Raw genomic sequence first — 27,203 nt, forward strand, 5'->3', positions numbered from 1 at the left:
GTGAGATGAAAGACCAGCTCAGGCTTTCTTGAACTCCTTTTCAGTTTTACCTATTTACAGATCAAACCGAAATCCAGCAGAGGAGATATGTATTTAGGTGGAGGGTGAAGGAAGGTGCTGGTGATAAGAGAGGGAGAAACTTGCCTTGGGACAAACACATGGGAGTAACGTGTAATTGATTGCTCAGAGCTTCCTGAACTGTATCAGAGACAGGCCTCAGAGGGAGTGGATTCACCCCTGAATTCTAACCCAATACATGGCAGAAGCAGACATTTGTGTCAACTTGGCTCAAGAGGGGAGATCAGGCACAATGTGTCTGAATCCTAGCCTCCAAGGATTTCAGTCTCCTTGGAAACAGCATGGCACCAGTTTGGGGGATTCCCTCATGAGTAACGCCTAGTGTGAAAGTTCCTCAATTTCGGAGTTTGGAGGCTTGGCCTTTTAGAGACCAAAAAGAATTTCCTAAACGGAGTGCTTCTCAGAGGAAGAAAGTGACCCTCATGCCTAGTGAAAGGATCTGTGACCTTGTTATCTCTTATTACTAGTGAGTGATTTAGGCAGTGCAGTTTCACTGGGCATTTCATGTTCACCAGTCCTACTAGATGATTGCCTTTTGGGAAGAGTTTTAAGCTCTTTGAGAGCTTTGTGGATTTTATTGTTGTTATCTCTTTATAGGCTTCTACGAGTCTTAAGGGAAGCTGGGTAGCCCTGGTGGATAGAGTGTTAGGCCTGAAGTCAAGAAAACTCCTCTTCCTGAGTTCAAATCTAGCCTCAGATACTTACTAGCTCTGTCACCCTGGGAAAGTCACTTAACCTTGTTTGCCTCAGTTTCCTCATCTATAAAATGAGCTGGAGAGGGAAATGGCAAGCCACTCCAGTATCTTTGCAAAGAAAACCCCAAATGGGGTCACGAAGACTTGGACAGGAATGAACAACAACAACAAAATGAGTCTTAAGCAAACCCATACCACTTAATTGTATTGTTACTTTGAATGCTTGTAGGGGATCTGGAGACGCCCTTTACCTATAACATGCACAGGAAAATAAAGTTATACCTAAACTATGTTTAGACATTGTTCCAGAGTAAATTCTGAGTTGAGACATAATGAGTCAAAGAGAGAAAATTGCCCTTTTGGGATCAGCACCTGAGTTAGGACCCTATGAGTGTGAACCCAGAGGCTTTGAGAGCATCCTGGGCCATTCATTTTGCCTATCTAATAGTAAAATGAGCACCTTAAAATCTAGTCCATCTGAATTCTGTCGTCAGTCTATCCCTGTAGCCTCTCCCTGGTGATAGACAGAATCTGTACTTGCAGATGCAGCATTTTCATAGCATTCTCCTCTTTAAGGAAGGCAGCTCTGTCCAGTCTGAACACATGAGTGAGTTGTAGCCGTAAATTGGCACTTTATTAACAATAAGTGCTAAAATAAAAATTGAGTGCATCTGCAGGAATCCTCATTTAAAAGATGTCCTGACAGTTCCCTTCCGTGCTATTTTACCTTTGGAGTGGCTCTTTCCATTTCTAATCATATAAATTCAACTAGTTAAACTCACATATACACACACACTAACACAAACAGCAGCTATCAGGATAAAAAGCCTTAAATCTTATTGTCCCACCATTGAAAGCCAAGCATTCCACACTCTTCCTCTTCCACCCTCACAGGAGAATATAAACTCCTTGAGGACAGGGACTGTTACATTTTTTTCTTTGTAGCCACAGCACCTAGGACTGAGCTTGACCTAGCAAAGGAGCTTAAAACTTGCTTACTGCATTAAATTGGGTTGGATTGGATTGGATTAATTCAGGTCCTATTCTTTCTTGTTCGTGGGTTTTCAGCCCTGTCCTACTCTTCCTGACCCCATATGTGGTTTTCTTGGCAAAGATACTGGAGTGGTTTGCCATTTCTTTGTCTAGCTCATTTTACTGATGAGGAAACTGAGGTCTCATAGTCACTGGAAAAAGCCTGACTTCGAACTTAGAAAACCTTGGCCCTCATTGTGGGTCAGCATTTGCTGTGTGACCTTAGGTGAGCAGATAATTGGTGTCTTAGCTTTCTTCCTATGAAGTGAGAATAACAGTTTCTTTCTTACTCATCTCATGGAGTTGCTGTAGTAATTAGGAAGACGTCTATGAGGCTTTCTGCACTACCTGCATAAAGGTTCCTGGTTGTTGTATAGAGAAATGTCATGGTGTAATGAAAAGGATGCTGTATTTGTACTTGGATACCCAGGACACCAGGGACTGAGACTTGTTACTTTGGGCTTAAGCTTAGGCTTAGTTTCTTCATATGAAAAAGAGGGCTAATTATACTTGTTCTACTGCCGTCACAGGACTCCCATGGGGAAAGTAAACCTTAAAATGCTATAGAAATGGGAGCTATTATTATTCTATGGGAGATCCTCACCTACTCATGCATTGAAGAGGCCAAGCAAAGGAACCAGATTAGACTACAATGGATTTAGGTTAAGAAGAAGGGAGACATTCAGACAAAGAGAGCTATTAAACACAGGAAAGGGTCCTCTAGGAAGGTTGTGGACTGTCCTGTACAGATCCCCATATACTCTGAATGTCTGTAAATTCCTTGAGAATCATAAGCCAAGCTTCCTAATGCAATGTGATGTTTAAATGGGGCCTCTTTTACATGAGAAGACACTTCCTCTCCCCTCCCTTCTCTCTTCTTTGTCTAAGTGGGAATCTGGGTGTGGAACAATGTAAGTAATGTCAGACTTTTTCAAAACATTGCTTAGATTTGCTGGTATTTTGCCTCTTTATTATTCTTTGCTTTAAGGGATGGTTTTCTGGAAGAAGTAGGTAAGGGATATATTGGGAAATATAGATGATGAAAAATGAAAGATTTCAATACAAAATCACTTTAAAAAATAATGAGGCCTCATTTGAAGAGACTTCATTGACTCTGCATCTCATTCCCTGCAGAAAACATTTTGCTTTTCCCTAAAAACCTGGCCACCTATGTCTTAGAGCTTCTCATTTAGTGCTAGGAGTTCAGGTGGCCAACGTACTGCCCGCGTTACCGTCAATGCCTCCTCTGGAAATACCCTGTGTTTGGCTCCCTACTGTCTTCCTGCAACAACTCTCTCCAGAACCTGGCTCCCCCTGTGACAGGTGTCTTGTGATCTGGGGCCCTAGGGTTGTTTCTCTCCCTCTCTCCTCCCTGAAGCTCTCCTTTATTGAGTGAATATCATTACTGGGCTCCATTTCCTGGTCCCCATGTGCTCTCTCACTTAGTTTTATTGTGTTGCTACTTGTCACCTTTCCCAGCTTGGGCATTTAATAATGGAAATCTTCCCTGACTGATGTCATTGCCGCTCATTATTTACAAGATGAGCTCATCCCCTGGCATCTCTGACAAGCCAAAGTCTCCCAGTGAGATGAATAAGGAAAATATTCTAGTCACATTCACCCATCAAATGTTTATAAAAAGCCTACAATGTGCTAGATATTATCGGGGATAAAGAAGTTGAGGAAGTTGCTGTCTCTGGTCCCAAGGAACTTATAGTCTTCTTGGAGAGGGGGGACAGGAGAGAACAAGCATTTATTAAGTGCCTACTATTTGCCTATCTCACTACATTGTGCTAACACTTTACAGATATCTCATTTGACAATGTATAATGTGTATATGTATGGACAAATATAACACAAAGTTATGATAACTTAAATTTTGATCGTGTTTTAAAGCTTGCAAAGCACTCTAAATGCATATTCCATTTGAGCTTTACAACAGTCCTGTGATGTAGTACCTCAGATATTATATCCATTTTACAGATGAGAAATTGAAGCTCATAGAGGTTAAATGACTTGCCATGATTACATAGCTCGTAAGTATCAAAGGTAAGATTTGAACCTAGGTCTTTCATCTCAGGGTCCAAGAGTCTAACCACTACGCCATGCCCAAGTGAGAGGTACAAGCAAGGCTGAGGTAAGAGTTCAAAGACAAGAGAATGCAATTCTGAGAGCTCATGGGAGGCTTTTACTAAGTAGTGGGAATCACTGATTTTTTCTCTTTTTTTTTGAGTCAGGAAGTGATATGATTACAGCTGTTCTTTAGGAAGACTAATTTGGGAGCAACATTTAGACTGGAGGTGGTAAAACTAATTAGGACCAGTCTAGGGGAGTAGTAATCAAGTGCCAAAATGGAGTGGTATCATTTGGAATAGAAAGGAAAGGTTGAATGTAAAAGATCTAGAATTAATGAATCCATGCTTTTATGAATGATTCACCATTAACTAAGCCCTTACCACATGCCAGGCACCATGCAAAGCAATAGGCATACAAATACAAATACAAGCATGTAAGATAGTCCCTGACTTTGAGGAGCTTACATTTTAATAGAGGAAAACAATACACACAGGACAGTGGTGGCCAGGGAGGAGTGTTTTGTTTTTTAATATCATTTTATTCTGAACTTCAGAAATAAAACAGTCATTTCTATTACATAGTAGAATAGAAAAAATATGATTGTACACAAAGCTGCAGATCTATTATGTACAACTTGCTATGCCTTTTAAATATATAATAAAATTATTGTATAACTTTTTTCTTTCTTTTTCTTTCCTCTCTCCCTCACCTTTCCCCTGCCCCACTCTGGCCTTAGACATGGCTACCATTAGGTACAAATATGTGTGCACACACACGTGTGAAATCATTCTGTACATACTTCTATTTATCAGTATTTTCTCTAGATTCAGATTGTGTCTTTCTTCTTATGTCCTTTATACTTAATTTGGATATTTATAATAGTCAAAATGGTTTATTCACTCAAAGTTGTTCTTAAAATAATATAATTGTTACTATATATAATGTTCTCTTGGTTCTGCTAATTTTACTCTTCATTTTTTTGTGCAAGTCTATCTATGTTTTTCTAAGATCATTGAGCTCATCATTTCTTATAGCACAGTAGTATTCTATCACAATCATACTACAACTTGTTCAGCCTTTTAGGGAGGAGTGTTTTGGACAGGGATAGGAGGAATAGCCCTTTCCAAAAATGGTAAGGTTGAGTTGATTACTATACTGGGAAACTGACTTGGAAAGCAGAGGACGGTGTAGGTAGCATAGAGGCGGCATGGTGGGTCTGGGCAAAATAAGGTGAACACTCACTTCTCAGAAGCCTAGATAGGGCCCTGTATGTGGGAGCTTGAGTTCTGGGTTGGAGGTGGAACCTGGAGCACATGTAGCCTAGGACAGAGATAAATGTGAATAGAATCAAGTAAATGTTTGGATGAGAAGGGCAAAGAAGAAGACAGAGACAAAAATGTTTCTAAAGTCTGGAACTGGGGGACTTAGAAATCTTGAGTATAATTAGCAGAAATTATTGAGTTAGGAGGAGTAGGTTGGGTAGAGAGGTGTGAGAGAGGTTGATCTCAGAATTTTTGAATTGAAAGTCCTAATGAGATATCCAGGTAGAGATGTCCAGAAGGCACTTAGGAATTTGGAACTGGAGATAGATCTAGGAATCATGCTCAAAGAGGTATTCATTGAAGTTGTGGGAGTGGGTGAGATCACCAAGAGAGAAACTGTAGAGAGAGAAGTGGGCTGAAGGCAAACAGAGCCCTGAGGAAGAATATTTGCATTGGACAGGTGGGAAGAAGATGAGGGAACTGTGAAGGAGACAGAGGGGAGGTAGGTGGAGAAGCAGGAGAGTGGAGTGTTAGGAAAGCCTAGTGGAGATAATATCAAGGATTATGCCTAGCCTACCAGGGCTAGCCTGTACTTCCTGTGTTCATTCTGTATAGGAACAGCTGCCTCAAATCCTCATGGCTCTACATTTTTAGCTCCAGAGATGGATTAGAACCTTGGTATATAGTCTAAAATCCAGATATGAATGCCATTGCCTGTTTTTATGCCCAGAAACTAGTAACTGCAAGCCCTACTCACATTTCTATAGCATTCTCAGACTTATGAGGCTCTTTCCTCATGAGAACCCTGTGAGGTAGGAGTTTTAATCAAACAGTATGCACTTATTATTAAGTGTATGTTCTTTGCCTGCCACTGTGCTAACCACTGGGGATAAAAAGAAAGAAAAAAATGAAATTCTGGTATTAACTATTGTTATTGTAAGAATAATTATTGTTATTATTATCTCTCCCCTGCCCCTTTTACAGATGAAGAAACCAAGACCAACTGATAAAGTATGCTGACCAAGGTGATATCTGGTGTTTGAACCTCAGTATTTCTGTCTCCAAGAGAGGCTGTAGATGATGTAGTGAAGCAGAGTTGCCTTCAAAGTCAGGAAGTCCTTGATTCACATCCTGACTCTGACATACACTAGCTGTGTGACTTGGACAAGTTACTTAATATCTCATTTGTAACTCAAAGCTTATAAGTTGCAAAGATAATTGATAACCTGCAGTGGTAGAGTGACTTTCCTTACCTGGAAATTCCCTTTATGAACAAAACTAGGGGTCCATTCCCTATTCTTCTTCTTTCTGGGGTTGGGGGGGAGGTAATCAGGGCTAAGTGACTTCCTAGGGTCACACAGCCAGTAAGTGTCTGAGGCTGGATTTGAACTTGGGTCCTCCTGACTCTAGAGCTGGTACTGTATGCACATAACTGCCCCTCCCTATTCTTCTTGACTTTCCTTTCCTTGAGCCACTTGATTCAGTCTAATTTTGTGTTTCTGTATTTTACGACATACTCTGAAGGTTGGATTATAATATGTAGTGTCCAAGGTTCCTTCTAGCTCTAAAATTCTGTACTTCTTTAAGTGGTAGGTCAGTGTCAGGCTCATTTTGTTTACTTTTCATGACTGCATGATATGGACATATTTAATATTTCTTTGTTTCTACTACTTATTCATTTTGGCATCATCCAAAACGTTCTTCTATAATTTAGGAGAGTCTAATTTGGGGGTGATCAAGGTTTATAATTTTATCTGTGCGGAATATTCCTTTTGGGTTGGAAGTTCCCTGATGTACATCAATTCTTCAATAATTTATAGTCTTAGAGAGTTGCCTAAAGCCCTGAGAAATGAAGTGATTAGCCCATGGTCAAAAAGTTAGTATCTTGTCAAAGGTAGGATTTGAATTCAGTCTTCTTTGACTCTGAGGCCTACCATCTTTCCTTGATCAAATTTACCAGAAACTCTCCTGAGCTTCTTAGTATTGAAGAGAGCCTTCAAAACAATGCTTGTTGGGTGGAATTAGGAGCAAATGAATTCAAGTTTGCATTAGGCCATTATGGTTCATGCCTCAGTTGAGACAGACATCTCTCCACCCCCATCCCTCATTTATTATTTACAGCAGCAACAGCAAGCAGTTATAGAGCCCACTCTTCATTAGCCTACAATAAGGCTGTCCTTGCACTGTGGAGCTGCCATTACTTTGATGGAGTGCTAATACAGCTTTGTAGCATGACCATTGCCTTTTGTGCTATGAGTGTACCACAACACATTCCTCTCCCAGTACTGTAATGGAGACCAGAAGGAGGTGCTGGGGATGATGAATGAGCTGAGCAGAAAAAGAGCCACACTGCCCAAAGCAACAGCTGTCTGGCCTTGTCCATTGAATAATTAGATAAATAAGGCCCAAAATGGGATCTCACCAACAGAAGTCTAGGTGGAAGAAATGCTTATCTGCTTCCTCTTGTAACAGGGCCTCTGGGCACTTATTTCTCTTCCGCTGTCTTTGATAGGCATGTAGCTTTTTTGCTTTACCCTCCCATATTCCAGTTCTATTGGGTATCTCCAAGTGGAAGAAGGATGGAAATAACAATAAGACAGGCCATCTTCCTGACTCTGTTGGTCTTAAACTTGTAAATATGTTTTATGAGCACCTTGGGTCTGTTCTTTTTTGTCATCTCCTCCTGTAGGAGCCATGAAATGAAGGGTTAAAAGCAGTGCTGCCAAGAACCTGAGCAGTTATTGTCACTTGAGTGAGAACTTCTGGCAGAAGGTGCAAGTGCCCTCCTTGATCACAAGAGGTATCTCCTAAGCCCTTTAATTACAGGGGATTAGTCAGGAAGTGGAGTGTTGGACTAAAGGCATAATGACAGAAAGGAAGTGAGGCAGAAAAACTCAATTTCCTTCCCTTAGAGAGGAAAAAAAATCTCCATTTATTTAAATGAATTGCAAAGAAAAGAATGAAGTATGACATTTCTCCCAGCCCGGAGTTCAGTTGGTTTTAAAGGAGCTGTGTATCTCCCTTAGCCAGACCAGCAACTGCGGCCTAGGCACTTCGTTAGAATGCAGGAGCTATACTCCTAACCCAGTGAATCACTAATTCAGACCCCTTCCTGCCTCCTTCCCATTGTAACTCTGCACAGCTCGGCTCAGACTTTAAATTCATCACCTCTAGTTACCCAGAAATTACATATGAAATTGTGAAAATCACAGTGCGATGGTCCGTGTGCTTCCATCAGTTCTGCTGGGGTTGTAGCAGCATCTTCACTTCCAGCCTTTGTAATCAGGCCTGGAGAATCTGCTTACATTGAGCCTCCAGGCAGAGAGTACACACTGAAGGCGGCCACCAGTGTACATGCTTCTATTGCCACAGGGTAAACCTGAAAAAACTAATAGGCCTTTGATAATAGGGCTGTAAAAACTCTGAGAAAAGAAAAACAACACCCAGAATGGAAGATAAACAGAATCTTGATTCATTGTATTAGGAACTGACTATGTGTGTTGGACAGTATTTTATTAACAGGATCCTAGTGAAGTTCAGGCATTGTGGTACAGTGGCATGAGTGCTGGGGTCAGAAGACCAAAGTTCTGATGCCACCTCTGAAGTTTATCTTTGTGACCTTTGAGCAAGTCACTTAACCTTTCTAGATCCTTTTTCTCATCTGTAAAATGAGGGGGTTGGCCTGCCTGTCCTCTGCAGTCCCTTTCAGCTCTGTATCTCAACCTATGGAGTACCAGCTCCCTAACCATTCTATCGTAGTGTCTCTGTCCCAGCCTCCCTTCCTGTGGCCCAAGCCCCATTGATAGGAAGAACTATCCCACTAAAGCCATGTCATAGAAACCCAACAGAGTGTCAGTAGAAAGATTTGGTTCAATTCAGTCTAATTCAACAGACCTTTATTAAAAGTGCCTGTAGTATGGCAATACAGAGAGGGGAAAAATGAGACAGTCTCTGTTCTCAAGGAATTTACATTGTCCTGGGGGGGATACAACTTTGATGTAGATAAATTCACAACCTATAAAAAGTTAAACAAGGTGTCATCTCAAGAAGGACAGTGGATAAATAACCGAATAAGGAGAGAAAGATGAGAAAGATCAGTCTACAAAATGTGCCAGTAGCTGGACTAGCTGTCATGTGTGAGGTAGAGTGAGGAGGCTGGACCATGGAGAGGATGAACAAAAGGCCACAGCTAACAGGTGGCTCCTGAGCACTAGTTGGAAGAAAAATGAGGGTTCTAGGCAGTGGAGGTGAGAGAGGCATTCTAGACCAACTACAAAAGCACAAAGCTTAGGAGAGATGGAATGTTATCTATGGGAGACATATATGATCTTGATTTGGACTTGAGTAGTTAAAGTGCTATTCACAGGGCAGGGAAACATCACATCTTAGGTATAGTTTAATACACAAAAGCCAAGTGACCAAGAGGCTGTTCCCCATGATACATTTCACCCTGCTTCCTGGCAGCCATAGCTGCCAGACCCAGCAGGATGGCCTCACCCAAGCACGAATCCCCTGGTTTGCACATTTGCCTTGGATGCTAGGGCCCAGAGCTAAAGGTCATCCTCATGATGCTTTCTGGGTTTTTCAACACCATTCATCACCAACTTTTTTTTCTGTCTCCCGATTTCTTTTCTCTCTCTCAAGGTAAAAATGATCCCCCCCTTTTTTTTTTCACTCTCCAACTCCAGTGTTCTCAGTACTTGCTGTGAGAAAGTGGGTTAAAAATAGGCTGCTAGAAAAGATTAAGGGGTTTGGCCTCAGGAAAGAGGCTTTTCTCCTGAATGATAATTCTTACAGTAATTACTAAGTCAGGCTCTCCTAGTATCTGAGCTGTCCCTAGACTGGATGAAAATCCTATCCGCTCTTTCAGGACACTAGTGCCTTGAATGGATGCAGACAAAATCAATGTAAGGTTAATGTTAAGGTTTCATTGTAGCTGGAGAGGATAAGGAACTTCTTTGAAGCTGGAGAGGATAAGGAACTTCTTTGCCATGAACAATTATATCCTGTCTCTAGAATCAAAAATCTTGCATTCTATTGGGTCTCTCCCCTCTTTTTGCCATGTTCTGAACTAAAGTTTCTAGGAAAGGGTGGCACCCAGTTCAAGTGTATTTGCTCTTTAAGTAAGTGTCTTGCAAATGATGCATGTGTATGGAAGTAGGGAGGAAAAAAGGGAGGGGAGAGAGAGGGAGAATATGAATAACATTGAACTTTAGAGCTAATGCCTCATTCTTTAGGTCCTGGAATCTATATCTAATGACAGAACTCTTTAGAGCAGAGGTTCTTTTTGTTTTTAATTTATTTTTCCCTAATATGTGTTAAAATAATTTTTAACAATTTTTTAAAAGTTTTGAATTCCAGATTCTACCACTCCCTCTCTCCTTATTCTCCCCCCTCCCTGAGACTGTAAGCAATCTGATATAGGTAATACATGTGCAATCATGTAAAACATTTCCATATTAGTCATTTTGTACAAGAAAACTCAAAAAAGAAAAAAGAAAGTGAAAAATAGTATGCTTTGGTCTGTATTTACACAGCATCAGTTCTTTCTCTGGAGAAGGATAGCATGTTTCATCATGAGTCCTTTGATATTGTTTTGGATCATCATGTTGCTGAGAAGAGCGAAGTCATTCACAGTTCTTCATCGTTACAATATTGCTGTTGCTGTGCACAGTCTTCTGGTTCTGCTTACTTCACTTTGCATCAGTTCATGTTAAGTCTTTCCAGGTTTTTCTGAAATCATTCTGCTTGTCATTTCTTACAGCACAATTATATTCTATTACTATCATATACCACAACTTGTTCAGCCATTCCCCAATTGATGAGCATCTCCTTGATTTCCAATTATTAGCCACCACAAAAAAGAGCTGCAATAAATATTTTTGTACAAATAGGGCTTCCCCCACCCCCTCACCTTTTTAAAAAAATTTCTTTGGGATATAGACCTAACAGTGGTAATATTAGATCAAAGAGTATGCACAGTCTTATGGCCCTTTGCACACAGTTCAGTATTGTAGAGCAGAGGTTCCTAGGGTCCATAGATAGATTTCAGGAGGTCTGATGTGATCTTGCTTGGGGGAAAAATTATATCTTTATTTTCATTGACCTCTGACTGAAATTTATCATTTCCTTATATTATGAATTTTTTTAAAAAAAAATTATTCTGAGAAGGGGTCCAAAGTCTTCACCAGATTGCAGTGTAGTCCATGACACAAACAAAATTAACTCTTATTTTAGAGAGAATATGGAAGCAGGGGAAAAACAGCATCACCACTTGAATTTGTTCCACTTTTGAAGCTCTTTTATTTTCCATTGAGGAATTGCCATTATAATTCCCTTCTTACTCTTTTTACTATTACCTCCATTCTTTATCTGTGCCCACAAAAAAAAAAAAGCACCTGAATTCAAGAGAATTGTCATTTGCTCCTTTCCATTCCAGAAATAGAGTGGCAGGAAATACTGCTATGCAAAATGAGTTTTTTGTTTCATTTAATTAGAGCATAGGAAGAAAGTTGAAACAAAAATAAGGACAGAAATCAAACCTTGTTTGATTGTTTCTCTTCCTCCTTTCTCCTTTCTTTCATTTCTTTCTTTCCTTCTTTCTTTTCCTTTTCTTTCTTTCCTCCTTCCTTCCTTCTTTCCTTCCTTCCTTCTTCCTCTCTCTCTTTTTCTCTTTCTTTCTCTCTCTTTCTTTCTTTACTTCTTTCTTTCTATATTATAGCATAAGCCCTACCAACCCAAATCTTTCTATAACTAAAGGTGGGGGAATAGAAGGCTTTAGCAAATGTGTTGGCAGTCATTTGGGAAGTAATTTAATTTGGCCCTAAAGTCAAGGCCTCTAGCATTCTTCCCAGTGTCCCCTCTCCAACTCCCTTGGGATGGGAGTTATGTTGGCACAGTAAGACGATAGACGAGATGGGGGCCAAATTCTATCTGTCTTTGCCTCCTCTTGCTTTCTGTTAAGATAAATGTGATGGTTGAGAGCATTGGAAGCTACTTGTAGATGACTTTTTAAGGATTAAATCTGTGTGTTTGTTAGCTTCTTTTCAGTTTACTTCAGCTAGCCACTTTCTGAAGGACTGTATTCAGAGATTTTCCTCTAGAGGCAAATTATAGTTCCATATGTGGGAAAACTTCCTAACGGTTACAACAATCTGAAGGTAGGGTGGGCTGCCTCAAGAGGCAGTGGCTTCTCCATCATTGGAGGTCTTCAAGGATAGATAACCAATTTTAAGGGACGTTGAAGAAGGGAGACCTGATCAGGTAGGGGTCAAACTAGATGGCCTCTTAAGGCCAGCTTCCAAAATGAAGTTCTGTCATTCTATGAGAGATAGTTGTCATTCCTAGCCTATGTAATGGGGTCCTCCTGCTTTTTGGGAAAGCATTGTAATCCGGTGGAAAGGGTCTTGAAGCTGAGTGTTGGGAATCTGGTTCCAGGTTCTGTCACTGACTAGACATGTGACCTTAGAAAAGTCACTTAACCCCTGGAATCTTTTGTTTCTCATCTGTAAAACAAAGGAGCTGAACTAATTGACCTTTAAAGTCCTTTCAAGCAAAACTACTAGAATTGGGTTAAAGGCAAATTCCAACTCCCGTTTCCAACAGAGATGTGCCTGCTTCTGAAAATAACGCTCATTACACACTTATCTAATGGATCTTAAAATACCATATTTCAAACAAATTCTTTATCATTGCTGGTCCTCTGAGCACATTTCAAATGCTGACCATGAAAACCAGGCCATTTCACAGCCCGTTAATGATGACACTAATAACTGTGGGTTTTGTCTGTAAGAGCCCTGATGTGAGCAAGCAAGGAGTAAATTACAGAGCTAACTTTTATGTGCTGGGTTTATTGATCTTCAAGTTTCATGGGAGCCACACTGGCCCTGAGAGCTTGGCACCCCAGATTACCTTTTCATCTACTTAATTGGGCCACCAGAGTACAGTTAATTTTCAATTTATATTAATAGCAAAACAAAGAAAGTGATGCACCACCTTTGTATGAAAGTAATAGAGACATCAACATGTGCTGCCTGGTAATTATAAATACGCTATTTTTTCCTCCCATGGCCCATTGAGGATTATATTCCTAATACGTGGTGAAGTTCATTATAATTTATCATTGGAAAGTCCAAGAACAACAGGAACCCTCAGCGATATAGTATATGGGGATTCTTCCACCATGAACTATCTGGCTCCCTTAATCCAAACTTCCTTCAAACTTCCTTTCTGTGTGTTTCTTCTTAGGTGAAGGTCATGGTTCGCATCTGCTCCACCCTTGCCAGGGACACCTCAGAATCCAGCTCCTTTTTGAAGGTGGATCCGAGGAAGAAGCAAATCACACTCTATGACCCCTTGACTTGTGGAGGACAGAACGCCTTCCAAAAGAGAGGCAACCAGGTTCCACCCAAGATGTTTGCCTTTGATGCTGTTTTCCCCCAGGATGCATCTCAGGTAGGTGATCCTTTCCTTCTCATGCTAGGGAGACTGTGATGGAGACTATGGCTGTTGCCATAGGTTGGTTTGTTTTGTTTATTTGTTTTATCAAGGGCCTTCCCCTTCAAAATACTGCCTGTGTATTTATTTTGCATGTATTTTGCAGCAAGATGTTTGTGTATATGTCTCCCTTAGAGAATATAAGCTCCTTGAGATCAGGAACTATTTTTGCTTTTATCTTTTTATGCCCGGATCAAATGAGATAATATTTATAAAGTGCCTGGCACATAGTAGGCACTTAATAAATGTTTGTTCCCTTCCCCTAGTGTCTAGGCTGGGATCTGGCACCTAGAAGGTGTTTAATAAATGCTTGTTGATTGACTGATTAGAGGAGGAGGAGCATGGCTTACTTGGGATCATGATAAGAATTAAATAGCAAAGTGACATATTTAGTGCTTGATGATGATTTTTTTTTATTATTAAGCACCTACTATGTGCTCAGCATTATGCCAACTGCTTTACAAATCATATCTCATTTGATCCTCACAACAACCCTGAGATAGGTGCCGTTATCATCCCCACTTTACAGTTGAGGAGACAGAGGCAAATGACTTAGGTGTCTGAGACTGGGTTTGACCTCAGGTCTTTCTGATTCTAGGTCCAACTCTCTAACCACTGCACCACCTATTTGCCTTTTATGTTTGTGTCCTGTCCATGCAACTGACTACCTTTGTGACCTTGGTAAAGTCACCACACCTCTAAAAAGACTCAGTTTTCTCATCTGCAAAGTACAAATAATAAACCCTGTCCTATCTGCCCCGCAAGATTGCTGTGAGGATCAGGCAAGATAATGTACATGAAAGTGGAAACACTTTATAAACTGTTAGGTGTCATACAGATATGAAGCAATAGTATATTATTAGCTTATTGACATCATTATTATCAGATGGTTTGACCTTCCCTTGAATTTCCAGTACAGCACGGGAATCCAGGGCAACAGTGTCTTTCATTTCCAGTTAGAGACTCCTGATCATACCTTCTATGGTTTGGTTCAGAAGTGCTTCCATAGGCATCCCTGTATTACAAGCTCCATTGATTAAAAAGCTGAGAGCATCCCTTGCATGTGATTTCTCTAAAGAGCTTACCCTGAGAAGATGCAGCCAGCACTCACTGTATGAATACATCCCAAGATTTCCTTCTCCATCATTTTTGTGTGTGTGTGTGTGTGTGTGTGTGTGTGTGTGTGTGCGCGCGTGCGCATGTGTGTAGTACCACCCTGTGGGCTCAGTAATCTAAACTTGATGTGGAGTCTAATAAAAGACTAATGAACAATTTAATTAACACCACTAAAACTTTTTCAGAGACAAATTTCCATAAGTTAAAAGAACTCTGGAGCGAAGCTTAAATTAAACAGTGGCTATTAATAAGTTTTAGAGTTATTCGAGGAAAAAGAGCCATTTTTACTGCTTATCTTTGTTTATACCTTCTGTTTTGTATCAGTATTCACCCACAACAGCACATGCTTTACTGGGGCTTGGCTGATCCAAAAAAAAAAAAAAAGATTTTGTTTTGTTTTATTTTTAAATCAGTAGGCTTGGGTTGGAGAGCTAGCTGTGCCAATACCTGCTGTGTATCCTTGGACAAATTATTTAACCTCTCTGGGTCTCATTTTTCTCATTTGTAAAGTGGGTATGGTAATGCTGATACTACTCATAGCGCTATCATGCCTCTTTCCATCCTGGCTCAGCTCTGAGAGTATGTACATAAATGTGAGATAAAACATGAGCTGAATGTATATTTCTGTTGACTACCAGGTGAATAATCTAAACTATATATTTATACCTACTGGTATTGACAAGAAATGGCAAATCCATATGGGGATACATGTTAATATCAGTGTTATCTGTCAATCTATCAATACACACACATGTACATACACACACACACACATATATATATATATATGCACATATACATATAGTGTGTATACAAGTCCGTTCTCTTATTATATATATATATATATAAAACATGGTTTATTCTCTTATTATGTATATATATATTATACATATATATGCATATATATATACACACACACACACACTATGTTCATTTCTCTCTTTTTTTTTTTTGGTTAGACAGTGGGGTTAAGTGACTTGCCTAGGGTCACACAGCCAGTGAGTGTTATGTATCTGAGGCCACATTTGAACTCAGGTCCTCCTGAATCCAGGGCCGGTGCTCTATCCACTGCACCACCCAGCTGCCCCCTGTTCATTTCTTATATATAATATAAGCAGTCACCTCATCCAACTCTCAAATTATGAAAATTCCTTTGTAATGCACGTGAAGAGCAATCATCTAGCTTTAATGCCTCCGTCCTTAAATGCCTCCAGTGAGGCAGAACTCACTGCCTCCCCAAACAGCCTATTACACTGTTGCATGGCTCTAATTGTTAGGAAGTTTTGCCCCTACATCAAAGCCTAAATTTTCCTCTTTGCAGCTTCTCCCCGTTGTTGCCACTTCTGTCCTCTGGGACCAAGAAGAACAAATCGATTCCTTCTTCCACATGATAGTCTTTCAAATACTCGATGAAAGCTAGCATCTCCTCTCCATGCTTCCTGCTCCCCTAACCCCAAGTTTTCTCTTCTCCAGGCTAACTGTTCTCAATTCCTCCAAAAGATTCTCCCTCATAGGGGATAGTTTGAAGGTCCTTCACCGTCTTGGTTACTGTCTTCTACATATGCTCCAACTTACCTATGTCATTCCTAAACTATGGTGCCCAGAATTAAACACCGTACCCCAGACCTAGGCAGAGCACGGTGGGATGATCCTATATCATACCTGCAAAGAAAGCACTTACTTTCTTACCTTTGATGTGTATTGAGCTTGCAGTCCATTAAAAACCCCAGATCTTTTTCAGATGCACTGATAAGTACATCTTGTACTTATTAAGTAATTTTTTAACTCAAATATAAGGTTTTACATTTATCTACATAAAATTTCACCTTATTTGATTCAGTCCAGAGTTCTAAACTATCAAGATCTTTTTGAACTTTTATTGGCTTGCAGTGTATTGGTTATTACTCCTAGCTTGATCTGCCAATCTGATCACCAGGAAGGAAAGAAGGAAGGAAGATAACAATAGCTATCATTTATATTGTGCTTTAGGGTTTACAAAGTGCTTTTCACATATTATCTCATTTGATTCTAACAAGAATCTGTGAGAGATAACTACTGTTGTAGTTCTAATAAGTGACTTGCCCAAGGTTTCACAGCTAGTAGATGTCTAAGCAGGATTTTAATTCAGGTCTTCCAGACTCCAGGTCTGATTTTCCATATACTGTACCATTTCCACGTCCCAATACTCATAGCACAAGGCTAAGTAAAAGCATGAATGGAAAAGCTTTACCCAAAACAACTGCTAGAAAGAATTGTGAATTTTACCTTTTCTCACTTCATAAGAGTTACAGACTCTTCAAAGAGATTCAATTCAAATATGGTTCAAATTCAGCTTCTACTTGTTATTATAGGCTAGTAATAAAAAAAAAAATGAATAAGAGATGGTCCCTGTTATGAAGGGGCCCGTATTTGCCTATCTACCTAGGTTGGTGCCCAAATGTAACTTATTCCTTACTTTCGTAGACTCTAAATCCTAACCAGATTAGACTACTAGGTATCCCCCAATCTCTTCCCACCACCTTTGTGCATTTGCACAGGACATTTCCTCATGCTTGGAATATGATCTCTCCTTACCTCCATCTATTGAAATAGCTCCGTTCCTTTAAATCTCAGCTCAGATGCCCACCTCCTCCCTGCAGCCCTCCCTCCTGCCACCAACTGAAAGGAAGCTTTCCCTTCTCAAAGCCTTTGTCCCATTATACAATACTTTACCTTATACTTGCCTTTGTACATGGTATATCCCCTACTGCCACTCATCTAGTACATAGTGAAATCTTTCAGAATGGAGTTGGTGCCATTTTGTATCATCTTTCTGATTCATCATAAAAGATTATGTATCATCTCTTCTTCCTGTTTGTGCTCCTGACATATAATACTGAATTGAAGCTAAGCAAGTAAATTTGAACCATATTTGAGTTGAATCTCTTTGAGGAGTCTGTAACTCTTAGGAACTGAGAGAAGGTGAAATTCATAGTCCTTTCTAGCAGTTATTTTGGCTAAAGCTTTCCCATTCATGTTTTTGCTTAGTATCAGACCTGGAGTCAGGAAGACCTGAGTTAAAATCCTGCCTCTGATACTTGCTTTTTATCATCTTCATAGCCTCAGTCCTTAGCACAGTCCCTTATACATAAAAGTAGGGATAGGGACTATACCTGTGATTTCACTGGTGAAGATGAGTTTCTGATTGATGAAATTCCCCTCTACCAATACAGGCCAATACCTTCTCTGCAACCAGAGTCTTAGATGCCTGAGGTTTTGAGAATTAAGTGGCTTACTAAGGGGGTCTCATGGTCAGTATATATTAGAAACAAGCCTTGAACCTAAGTTTTCTTGGTTCTGAGGCCAGTTTTCTATCCACTAGGCCAAACTGCTTCTCTGCACTTGTACGTAGCAGGAGCTTAATAAATATTTGTGAAATTGAATTGTAATCTAGTAAGAAAGATAAGAAGTGTACATAAATAACTATGATGGAAGGCAAAAAGAGATAAGTTCCAAGAGTGCTCTAGAAAAATTACCGTGGGACCATAAAAAGGATTACTCCTGCCTGAGAGGATCAAGGAAAGCTTCAGGAGAAGGGGCATGCTTATGTGGGCTTTGAAGGATAGACAGGATTTTAACATAGGATATAAATTATGATTAAGGGCATCCTGTCTGGAGGAAACAACATGAACAAAGAGACCAAAGGTGGGAAGGAACAGGTCATTCTCAGGAGAATGTTCCTTGGTATCTGGGTGGGGTTTTTTAAAAATTTGATTATTTAATTTGATTATATTTGATTACTCATGTTATCATTCTAAGTCCTTGTCAGGTCATATGGTGAGGTCAATCACTTTGTGGCTCGAAGGACAGATAGATAGGTTAGTTATTGAGTGCTTACTATGGGTCATATACTGTGCTCAGTACAGAGGATTCATATACAAGGGTAATCTCTGCCCTCAAGGAGCTTACATTCCGATGGGGGAAGAAGACAACATATAAAAGGAGATCCAAAAAGGAGACTGAGAACGCATAGTATGGAGATGGTTTGGTTTGGGGCAAGGGAAGGTAGATGCTCACCCAGCAGAGTCTGGCATCCCAGGGACAGAGTCCAAGGCTCTAGTGAGAGGGAGATAGAGATGATGGCCAAGTGATGTGACCTTGGCTAGGTCACTTAACTTCTCTGTGCCTCAGTTTCCTCATCTTTAAACAAAATGGGTTTGACTCAATGATGTCTAATGTCTCTTTTAGCTTTAAATGTATTATCTTGTGATTCAGCTAAGGTTCAGCTCTGCCCATGGCATTTGTGCCTATAAATTATAATCAGGCAGCTGTCTATGGCTGTTTTCTTCTGTGACATGGAATAACCATCATAATGATATCATTTATAAAAGACTGAAAGGTTTACAAAGTGCTTTACACATATTCTCTCATTTGATCCTTACAATTGTAGGAGGTAGGTGCTACTATTATCTTCATTATATGGATGAGGAAACAGAGAAGTTAAGTGATTTGCCCAGGGTCACACAGCTCATAAGTGTCTGTTGACTCTTAGTAGTGAAAATCAGTCAGAACTAGTTTCAGCAAAGCAAGACCCTTTATTCTTTGATTTGTATTTCCTTTGTTGTACTAGTACTATTGAAAAGTTCTTCAGTGACAGAATTTTTTTTTCAGCTGCTTTATTTTTTTTTATTTTTTAACAAGAAAAAAAACCTTTTACTGCCTTCTCCCTTTCTGGAAAAAAAAAAGAGAAAGAGAGAAAAAAAAAGAGCTTCTTAAACTGCTTTTCAGTATTTTAAGATCCTCATGAAGAACACCTCACTTTAAAGCTGAAAGGAGGAACCCATAGGTTTGTCTCATTTGAGGCCAAGTCCTGCTGCTAAGTTTCCCAGCAAAAAAGCCCAAGGCAATAATTGGAGGGTAACAGATACCATTGTTAAGATCTCTCTCTGCACTTGTCTACGTCTAATCAAATATTTCAGGTGTCTTTGGCTAACTGGAAAAGCTAAGGAAGAACTAGGGAACTTTTAAGGGAATCAAACTGCATCTCTACAATGCTAGTCCTGGGAGGTAGAGGCAAAACATGTTCATGGCCAGGGTAGGTTTCAAGAAACTCAGTTTTCCACTTTTTCTTGGGGAGAGAACTCTGAAAGGATTATTTCTGAGATGTGCCTCAATTCCGTGGCCAGGAATCCCATGGCCTCACATTCTTCTGGGGCTTTACAGCAGACAGTTTCTTTCTGCTGTCTTCGGTGAATCATCACCATCTTCTCAATCTCCATGTTTTTCACCTCAACTCTCCTTTTCTGGAAGGTCTTGCCAGGTTGGGCCGCAATGGCAGCCTGACGGAAGAGTTTCGTCAACAGATTTTCCCACTTCTCTTTCCTTTCAGTCATTTTCAATGACTTTTTTATGGTCAATATTCAAAACCCTGCCAACTCCTTACACTTCTCCAATAATGGCTTTCGGCCAGATTCAAAGAAACATACTCAAATTCACTGGCGTCTTTGACCTCAGTACCCTTTGATCTCTGGGCTGCTACCCATGAGCTCCTAAAAGCTGCTTCCTTTGTAGCCTTCCTGACCAATTCTCCCACATCTTGAGCCAGGTTCTTACTTCTCCTGACCAATGCTATCTTAACTTTGACTTGGGTCTGGCAGTTCTCAATTTCCTTATGTATGGCACGCTTCTTGAAATAAAACACTTTTGTTAGATTTTTCAAATCTTGAGTCATGCCTCGGATCTGAGGATCAGGTCATACTGAATACAGGCACAGCCCTCTATCAGCCTGCTTCTACTCACTCCAAAGTTAGAAGCCCTCAGAAAAGACTTATGAAAGAAAAGACATGAAAGGCTGGAGTCAGAAGACTTGAGTTTAAACCTCAGCTCTGCTTTTTACTGTGTGACCCTGGGCAAGTCCTTTTCCTTCTCTGGATGTCAGTTTTCTTACCTGTAAAACGAAGGGCTGGATTAGATGACCTGAGAGGTCCCTTCTCTGATCCTTCCCACCACAGATTCAATCAGCAAAGGGCTTGAAACTCACTTCTTAGCACTGGTGAGGAACCACACCCCAATTTCTGAGAATCTAGTTGCCCCAGGTGGAGGTGGGATCTTGAGGCAGGGGAGAGAACATCTTGTTTTACAGTCCTGTCAGCATGAGAAGAGCCCCTGCCCAGGACCACAAACACAACTGGAAATTGTCAGAAATGTGTGTGTATCTGTTTTCCACCTCCCCTTTCAGTTTTGGGGAAATTTGGATTTTGGAATACTTAGAATCATTGTGCCGCCAGGATCCTTGAGCTGAATAACTTTATTCATTGCCAAGGCTGTTGATTTTTCAGGTAACCGCTGGGAACCTGATTATAGTAAGTCAGTGAGGGATATTTGTACAGGCGAAGAATGCTTCATGATGCTCAGAATCTAGTCTTGAAGCAGAGAAATGAGAGCTATGGGATCTGGTGAATCATGCCACCCTCCTGCTATTGGTAACAACCCAGACACTGTCTGTAGGGATTTCTCTGAGTTTCCAACCCAGTCAATACCAATCCTTAGTACTTGTTGTTAGCCCAGGACTGAATTAGGAGTTAGAGGTTGGCTTGGCTGGGGAAGGAGGGAGGTGAAGATGGGAAGGCCGCACAGAAACATGGAAGACTCAGCTCCTTAATTAAGACATTTATCACGTAGTTAGAGAGCACACATGCATGAATGACTGAAGAACACTTATCATGTAATATGCAAACAAGCCCCAATTAACAGTGTCTGGATTGTATCTGTAAGTGTTGAGAGCATGTAGAACAAAAGGAAGGCTCCATTTTTTAAAAAAGTGAGACACGGGGATTGGCAAAGAGAAAGGACTCAGAGCCAGATGTCATGCAGGCAAGTTAGTGTTGTAGTTGTGGATGGAGACTTGGAATCTGGAAGATGAGTTCAGGTCCTGTTTCAAATATTAACTAGCTGTTTAACTCTGAGTAAGTCACCTAACCTGTCTGTAAAATGGGGATAACTTAGCTCCAGGGTTGTTGTGTGTATCAAATTAGTTAAGTTATATAAAGCACCTTTACCAACTTGAAGTGTTATATAAATGTTAGCTGTTACTGTCATCGTGCAGATGCCACGAATCCCCCGCTTCTACTGAAACCGGGTTATTTTTCAGAATTTGTTTCCTTTATTAGAATGTGAGCCTGTACAACTTCATAAATATCATCGAAATTAATCTGCAGTAAAGTATGACCATACTCACACTGTAGCTAAGTCAACTGAAATATTAAATATCTTATCTAATCTGTTAGATAGCATCCTGGACCCAGAGTCAGTAGGATCTGAGTTCAAATTCAGCCTCAGGAACTTACTATCTCTGTGGCCCTGGGCAAGTCACTTCACCTGTTTGTCTTCCATTTTTTCATCTGTAAAATGGGCATCTAGGTGGCACAGTGGAAAGAACACTGTCCCTGAACTCAGGAAGGCCTGAGTTCAAACACTTATTAGGTATTTATTGGGCAAGTCACTTCACTTTTACTTACCCCAGTTTCCTCACCTTGAAAATGGGGCACCTACCGCTCAGGTTTGTTGTAAGGATCAAATGAGATAATATTTGTGAAATCCTTAGCACAGAGCCTAGTACCTAGGAGGCACTATGTAAATACTGGCTATTATCTGTGACACTCAGAATGGGTGACATTTCTAGGAAGGAAATGTTGGACACTAGTTTTTAGGATCGTAGATAAAGAGTTGGAAGAGATCTCAGAAGTCATCTCATCCAACCTTCCCATTTTACAGATGAGGAAACTGAATCCAGGAGCAGTATAGAGGTGGTGGTTGTTGTTCAGTTGTTTCAGTCACGTCCGATTCTTTGTGACCCATTTTGGGGTTTTCTTCGCAAAAACGCGAGAGTGGTTTGCCATTTCCTTCTGCAGCCCATTTTACAGACAAGGAAACTGAGGCAAACGGGATTAAGTGACTTGCCCAGGGTCACATAGCTAGGAAGTATCTGAAGCCGCTGGTGCTCTATCCACTATGCTATCTAGCTGCTGAAGCATAGAGGTTAAGGGATTTTTTTTTATTTGGTTAGTGCTGACAGAACCATTTGCATCAAATATTATTGAGGAGAGGGGTACGGAATTGTGATCAGTGGCAGTGCACACACAGTTCAGTCTAATGCTTAGGGGGGATTCCTTAAGGCTAATACTGTCTGCTTCGCAGGTCAACTCAATTGAACTTGACAAATAGCTATGAAATACGTACTTTGTACAAGGAAGACACTGTACTAACACTGGGGATATAGAGATGAAAGTCCAGTAGAAATATGCTAATAGTAAGTTGGTTCGGAGGTCATCTGTGTTGACATACATCATGTCATATAATGCAAGAGAAAGATTTTAAATAGATTCAAGAACTCTTGGGTAGCAGAATCCAGACAATTGGGAATGAATGACTAAAAATAACAGTATAACAAGATCATGCTTACTTATATATGTTTTCAAATAAATTTTTGTTTTTCTGTTTTGTTTTTACACCACCTATTTGCCCCAATATAACTCCTCCTCCTTACCCTCTCAGAGAATCATCCCTTACAGTAAAGAATTAAAAGGGGTTAGGGGGGTTGGAAAGTTTAGCAGAGCAACATATTGAAAAAATTGGACATCATACGCATTGTTTGACACCCATAGCCCCCCACCTAGGCAAAGAAAGGAGAGGGAATACATTCTCACATCTCTTCTTTTAGGTTCACACTTAGACATTATCATTTCATCACAATCAGTTTTGATTGCTTTACTGCTGTCTTTCTGTTTACATTGTTGTAGTCATTGCATAGGCAGCTAGGTGGTCCAATGGATAGTGCACTAGGAATGGAGTCAGGAAGACCTGAGTTGAAATTTGACCTTATAAAAATTTGACCTTTATAAAAATGTGCATACCCTTTGACCCAGCAATAGCGCTTCTAGGGCTATATCCCAAAGAGATCACGAAGATGGGAAAAGGACCAACATGTACAAATATATTTATAGCAGCTCTTTTTGTGGTGGCAAAGAATTGGAAGTTGAAGGGATGCCTATCAGTTGGGGAATGGCTGAACAAGTTGTGGTATATGAATGTAATGCAATACTATCGTGCTATAATAAATGATGAACAGACTGACTTCAGAAAAACTGGAAAGACTTGTATGGTCTGATGGTGAGTGAAGTGAGCAGAACCAGGAGAACATCGTACACAGTAACAGCCGTGTTGTGCTATGACTAACTTTGATAGACTTAGCTGTTCTCAGCAGTACAAGGATCTAAGACATCTCCAAAGGTCTCATGAGGGAAAATGCTATCTGCAAAGAAGGAAGAACTATGGAGTTTGAATGCAGATCGAAGCATACTATTTGCTATTTTTTTTCTTCTGTTGTGTTGTGTTGCCTCTTTCAAGATGGTTGCTCCTATTGGTTCCACTTCTTACTTACAACATCTCTAATGTGAAAATACATTTAATAGGAATGTATATGTATAGCCTATATCAGATTCTGTGCCATCTTGGGGAGGGATGTGGGGAAGGAGGGTGAGAAAAATTTAAAACTCAAAAGCTTATGTATGGAAGTGATTGTTGATAATTCAAAATAAATAAACTTTAAAAAAAAAAGGAAAATAAATAAATAAATGAAATCTTACAGAGTTGCCCCCCCCAAAAAAAATTTGGCCTCAGACCCTTACTAGTTGTGTGACCCTGGGCAAGTCATTTAACCTTTGTTTGCCTTAATCCACTAGAAAAGGAAATGGCAAAATCACTCTAGTATCTTTGCCCAGCATGGTCTATGGGGGCCAGACTGTACAGCTGAGCAACAAGTCATTGTATATGTTTTTTTCCTGGTTCTGCTTATTTCAGTCATTAATGAATAAACATTTATTAAGTACTTACTCTGTACCAGGTACTTTGATAAGTGCTGGAGATACAAAGAGGCAAAAGACAGCCCCTGCTGTCAGGGAGCTTACAGTCTAATTTGGGAGACAACATGCAAACAAATATATACAAAGCAAGCTATGTACAGGATGAACAGGAAATAATAGAGGGAAGGCTCTTGGATTAACAGGTTGGGAAAGCCTTCCTGTAGAACATGGGATTTTAGTTGGGACTTAAAGGAAGCCAGAAGGGAGTAGAGAGAGTGTTCCAGGGATGGGGGACAACTTTGTATCAGTTCACGTCTTCCCTTGATTGTCTGTAGTCATCATTTTCACCGTTTCTTATGAACAAGTGTTACTTCATTATACTCATGTACCACAACTTGCCACATCATTTTATGTATTCAATGTAAATGGCGACATGGCCAGTATCATTGTATTGTGCCCTCACTTTTTCTGCTGTGCTTATTACAGGCTGAAGTGTGTGCTGGAACTGTGGCAGAAGTGATCCAATCCGTGGTCAATGGAGCTGATGGCTGTGTGTTCTGTTTTGGTCATGCCAAGCTCGGTCAGTATTCATTTCCTTGGTCAGTGTTGCCTATGGGAGTCTTCCTATCATCATCATTCTAGCACTAGAGTGGAAATTCATCACTCAGAAACCATAATGGGAGAGGGCCTGGACATGCCTTTCACTGGCTTTTATTAAGGTTTTGCATTGATCAACTATTTGATTTTAAAAATTGTAATTCATCATAGGTTACCAGTCTCTTTATCAAGGAAAGGACTTCCAGTGTAATAATCACAAAATCTTGGTGGTGGAAGTCGCTTTAGAGGCTAGTGCTTGCCATGATAGAAATCCGCTGTATAACATGTGAAAAGTGGCTGATGTTAAAATGTAAGACAAGAGGGGAAAAAAAAACAGGAATGGTGGTTCTTGATTTTCTCTTCTTCCATTTCTTGTACTTAGGAAGTTGGGTTTTTTTTAAACTCAAGTGAAAGATTTTACACTTATTCCTATTAAATTTCATCTTATGACATTCGACTCATTTGTGACTCTGTGGTATTGGGTCTTTTTTAGGATCTTTGTCATCCAGTGTGTTAACTATCCTTCCCAGTTTTACGTAATCTGCAAATTTGATAAGCATGCCATCTCTGCTTTCAAGAGGGGAAATGGCACAGGGCCAAGCACAAAATCCTGGGACCTTCCATTATGGACCTCCTCCAAGTTGACATTGACTCATTAGTTTGGGTCTGATCATTTAGCCAGTTTGGAATCTATCTAACTTCCTGTAGACCATATCTCCTCATCTTGTCAGAAGGACTGTTGTGGGAGTTTTCATGAAATGATTTACTGGAATTGAGGCATAACTGTGAACTCATTTATCTTCCATTATACTAGATTAAAGATCAGCCCAGGAAATAAACAAAACATTGCACATTTTGTGAGGGGGAGAGTTATCAGGAAAGCAAATGAAATCTTTTACTCTTTATGAAGATAGCAGATAAATATGAAAGCTCTGGAGGAACACCCCCATTCCCACCCATCCCAGTTTATTTAGCCCTGTCCTTTGCCAACAAGCTCCTGGAATACACTGGGACAATCTAGCTATTGTGACGTTCTGTGACTAAAGAGCAACCAGAGTATGCTGAACATGAAGGTTTAAGCATTTCCTAACAAGAGTGTCCCACAGACGCTGAGAGGGCACAAAGGTTCAAAATAAAGAGAGTTTCCTTCAGTAGCCTCCATTTTAAGGAAGGTACCCAGGCTAGTCATGTTCACTCCTTCATTCCCCTGTGGGCTCTTCTCCTGATGTTCTTCCTACCTTCCCTTTCCCCCACCCTCATTAGAATGTAAGCTTCTTGAGGGCAAGGATTCACTTTCTTTTTCCTAGCACATGCTTCTTGACTTGAGGTACCAAATGTCTTTCTCTACCCCTTATGTCATTCCAAGGTACGTATCCCTTTGCTCACAACAGTTATCCAACCTGAAGGAAACAGCGAGACACTGGAATGGAAGTTCTGCAGACCTCTACCTTACTTAAATCTTGGACAGTGGCATGAGACAGTTTTTCTTGGCAATGCCTCGTTAATGCTGACTTGCCATCATCTGTTCACCAGGCCATAGTACCTGTGCTCAGTTGGGTGGTGATTTGGGGAGTGGACAGATGCTCACTGGAGTGCTGTTAGGAATCGAATCCCAAGACACATACCCATAACCCTTTCCACACAGGCAGTGAAGATCTAGGAGGGCTTAGGCAGGCATGAATTCCAGCCCTTGATGAAAAACTCCCTTCATCTCTGGGCTACATCTGCCCTCTCTTTTCTCCCTCCTTGATCTCTCATCAAAGCAGAGATCCTGATTTTTATAGAAAATGCTTGTGCTGTTAAAATATACACCACATTTAACAGGAATAAAGTGTAAATAAGTACATTTAATCTTTGGGGTACCTATAAAGAGGGCTGTGATGGTGATGGCTGGCTTGGGAGTCCTGTCTCTCTGCTCTGTGTGAAGCAATACAGAAACTGTCACATCGTATATAATATTTTAGGAACTTGGGGTTAAATTTTATCACTTGTCTGTGCTCTTGTATTCCTTG

At 40.4% G+C, this 27,203-nt stretch overlaps 1 protein-coding gene across 2 annotated transcripts in view; it reads left to right on the top strand.

The window, feature by feature from the left end:
- KIF26B (kinesin family member 26B) overlaps positions 1-27,203 on the top strand; it is a 622,963-nt gene that overhangs the window by 496,963 nt on the left and 98,797 nt on the right. For both annotated transcript variants that reach the window (XM_020982108.2, XM_020982110.2), the window contains 2 exons: positions 13,391-13,597; positions 25,081-25,174. In XM_020982108.2, coding sequence (XP_020837767.1) covers positions 13,391-13,597; positions 25,081-25,174 — 301 coding nt within the window. The remainder of the gene's footprint in view (positions 1-13,390; positions 13,598-25,080; positions 25,175-27,203) is intronic.

Source organism: Phascolarctos cinereus, unplaced genomic scaffold, assembly GCF_003287225.1.
Source record: "Phascolarctos cinereus isolate Bilbo 61053 unplaced genomic scaffold, phaCin_HiC Scaffold_5;HRSCAF=322, whole genome shotgun sequence".
In the NCBI taxonomy this organism is placed as follows: domain Eukaryota; kingdom Metazoa; phylum Chordata; class Mammalia; order Diprotodontia; family Phascolarctidae; genus Phascolarctos; species Phascolarctos cinereus.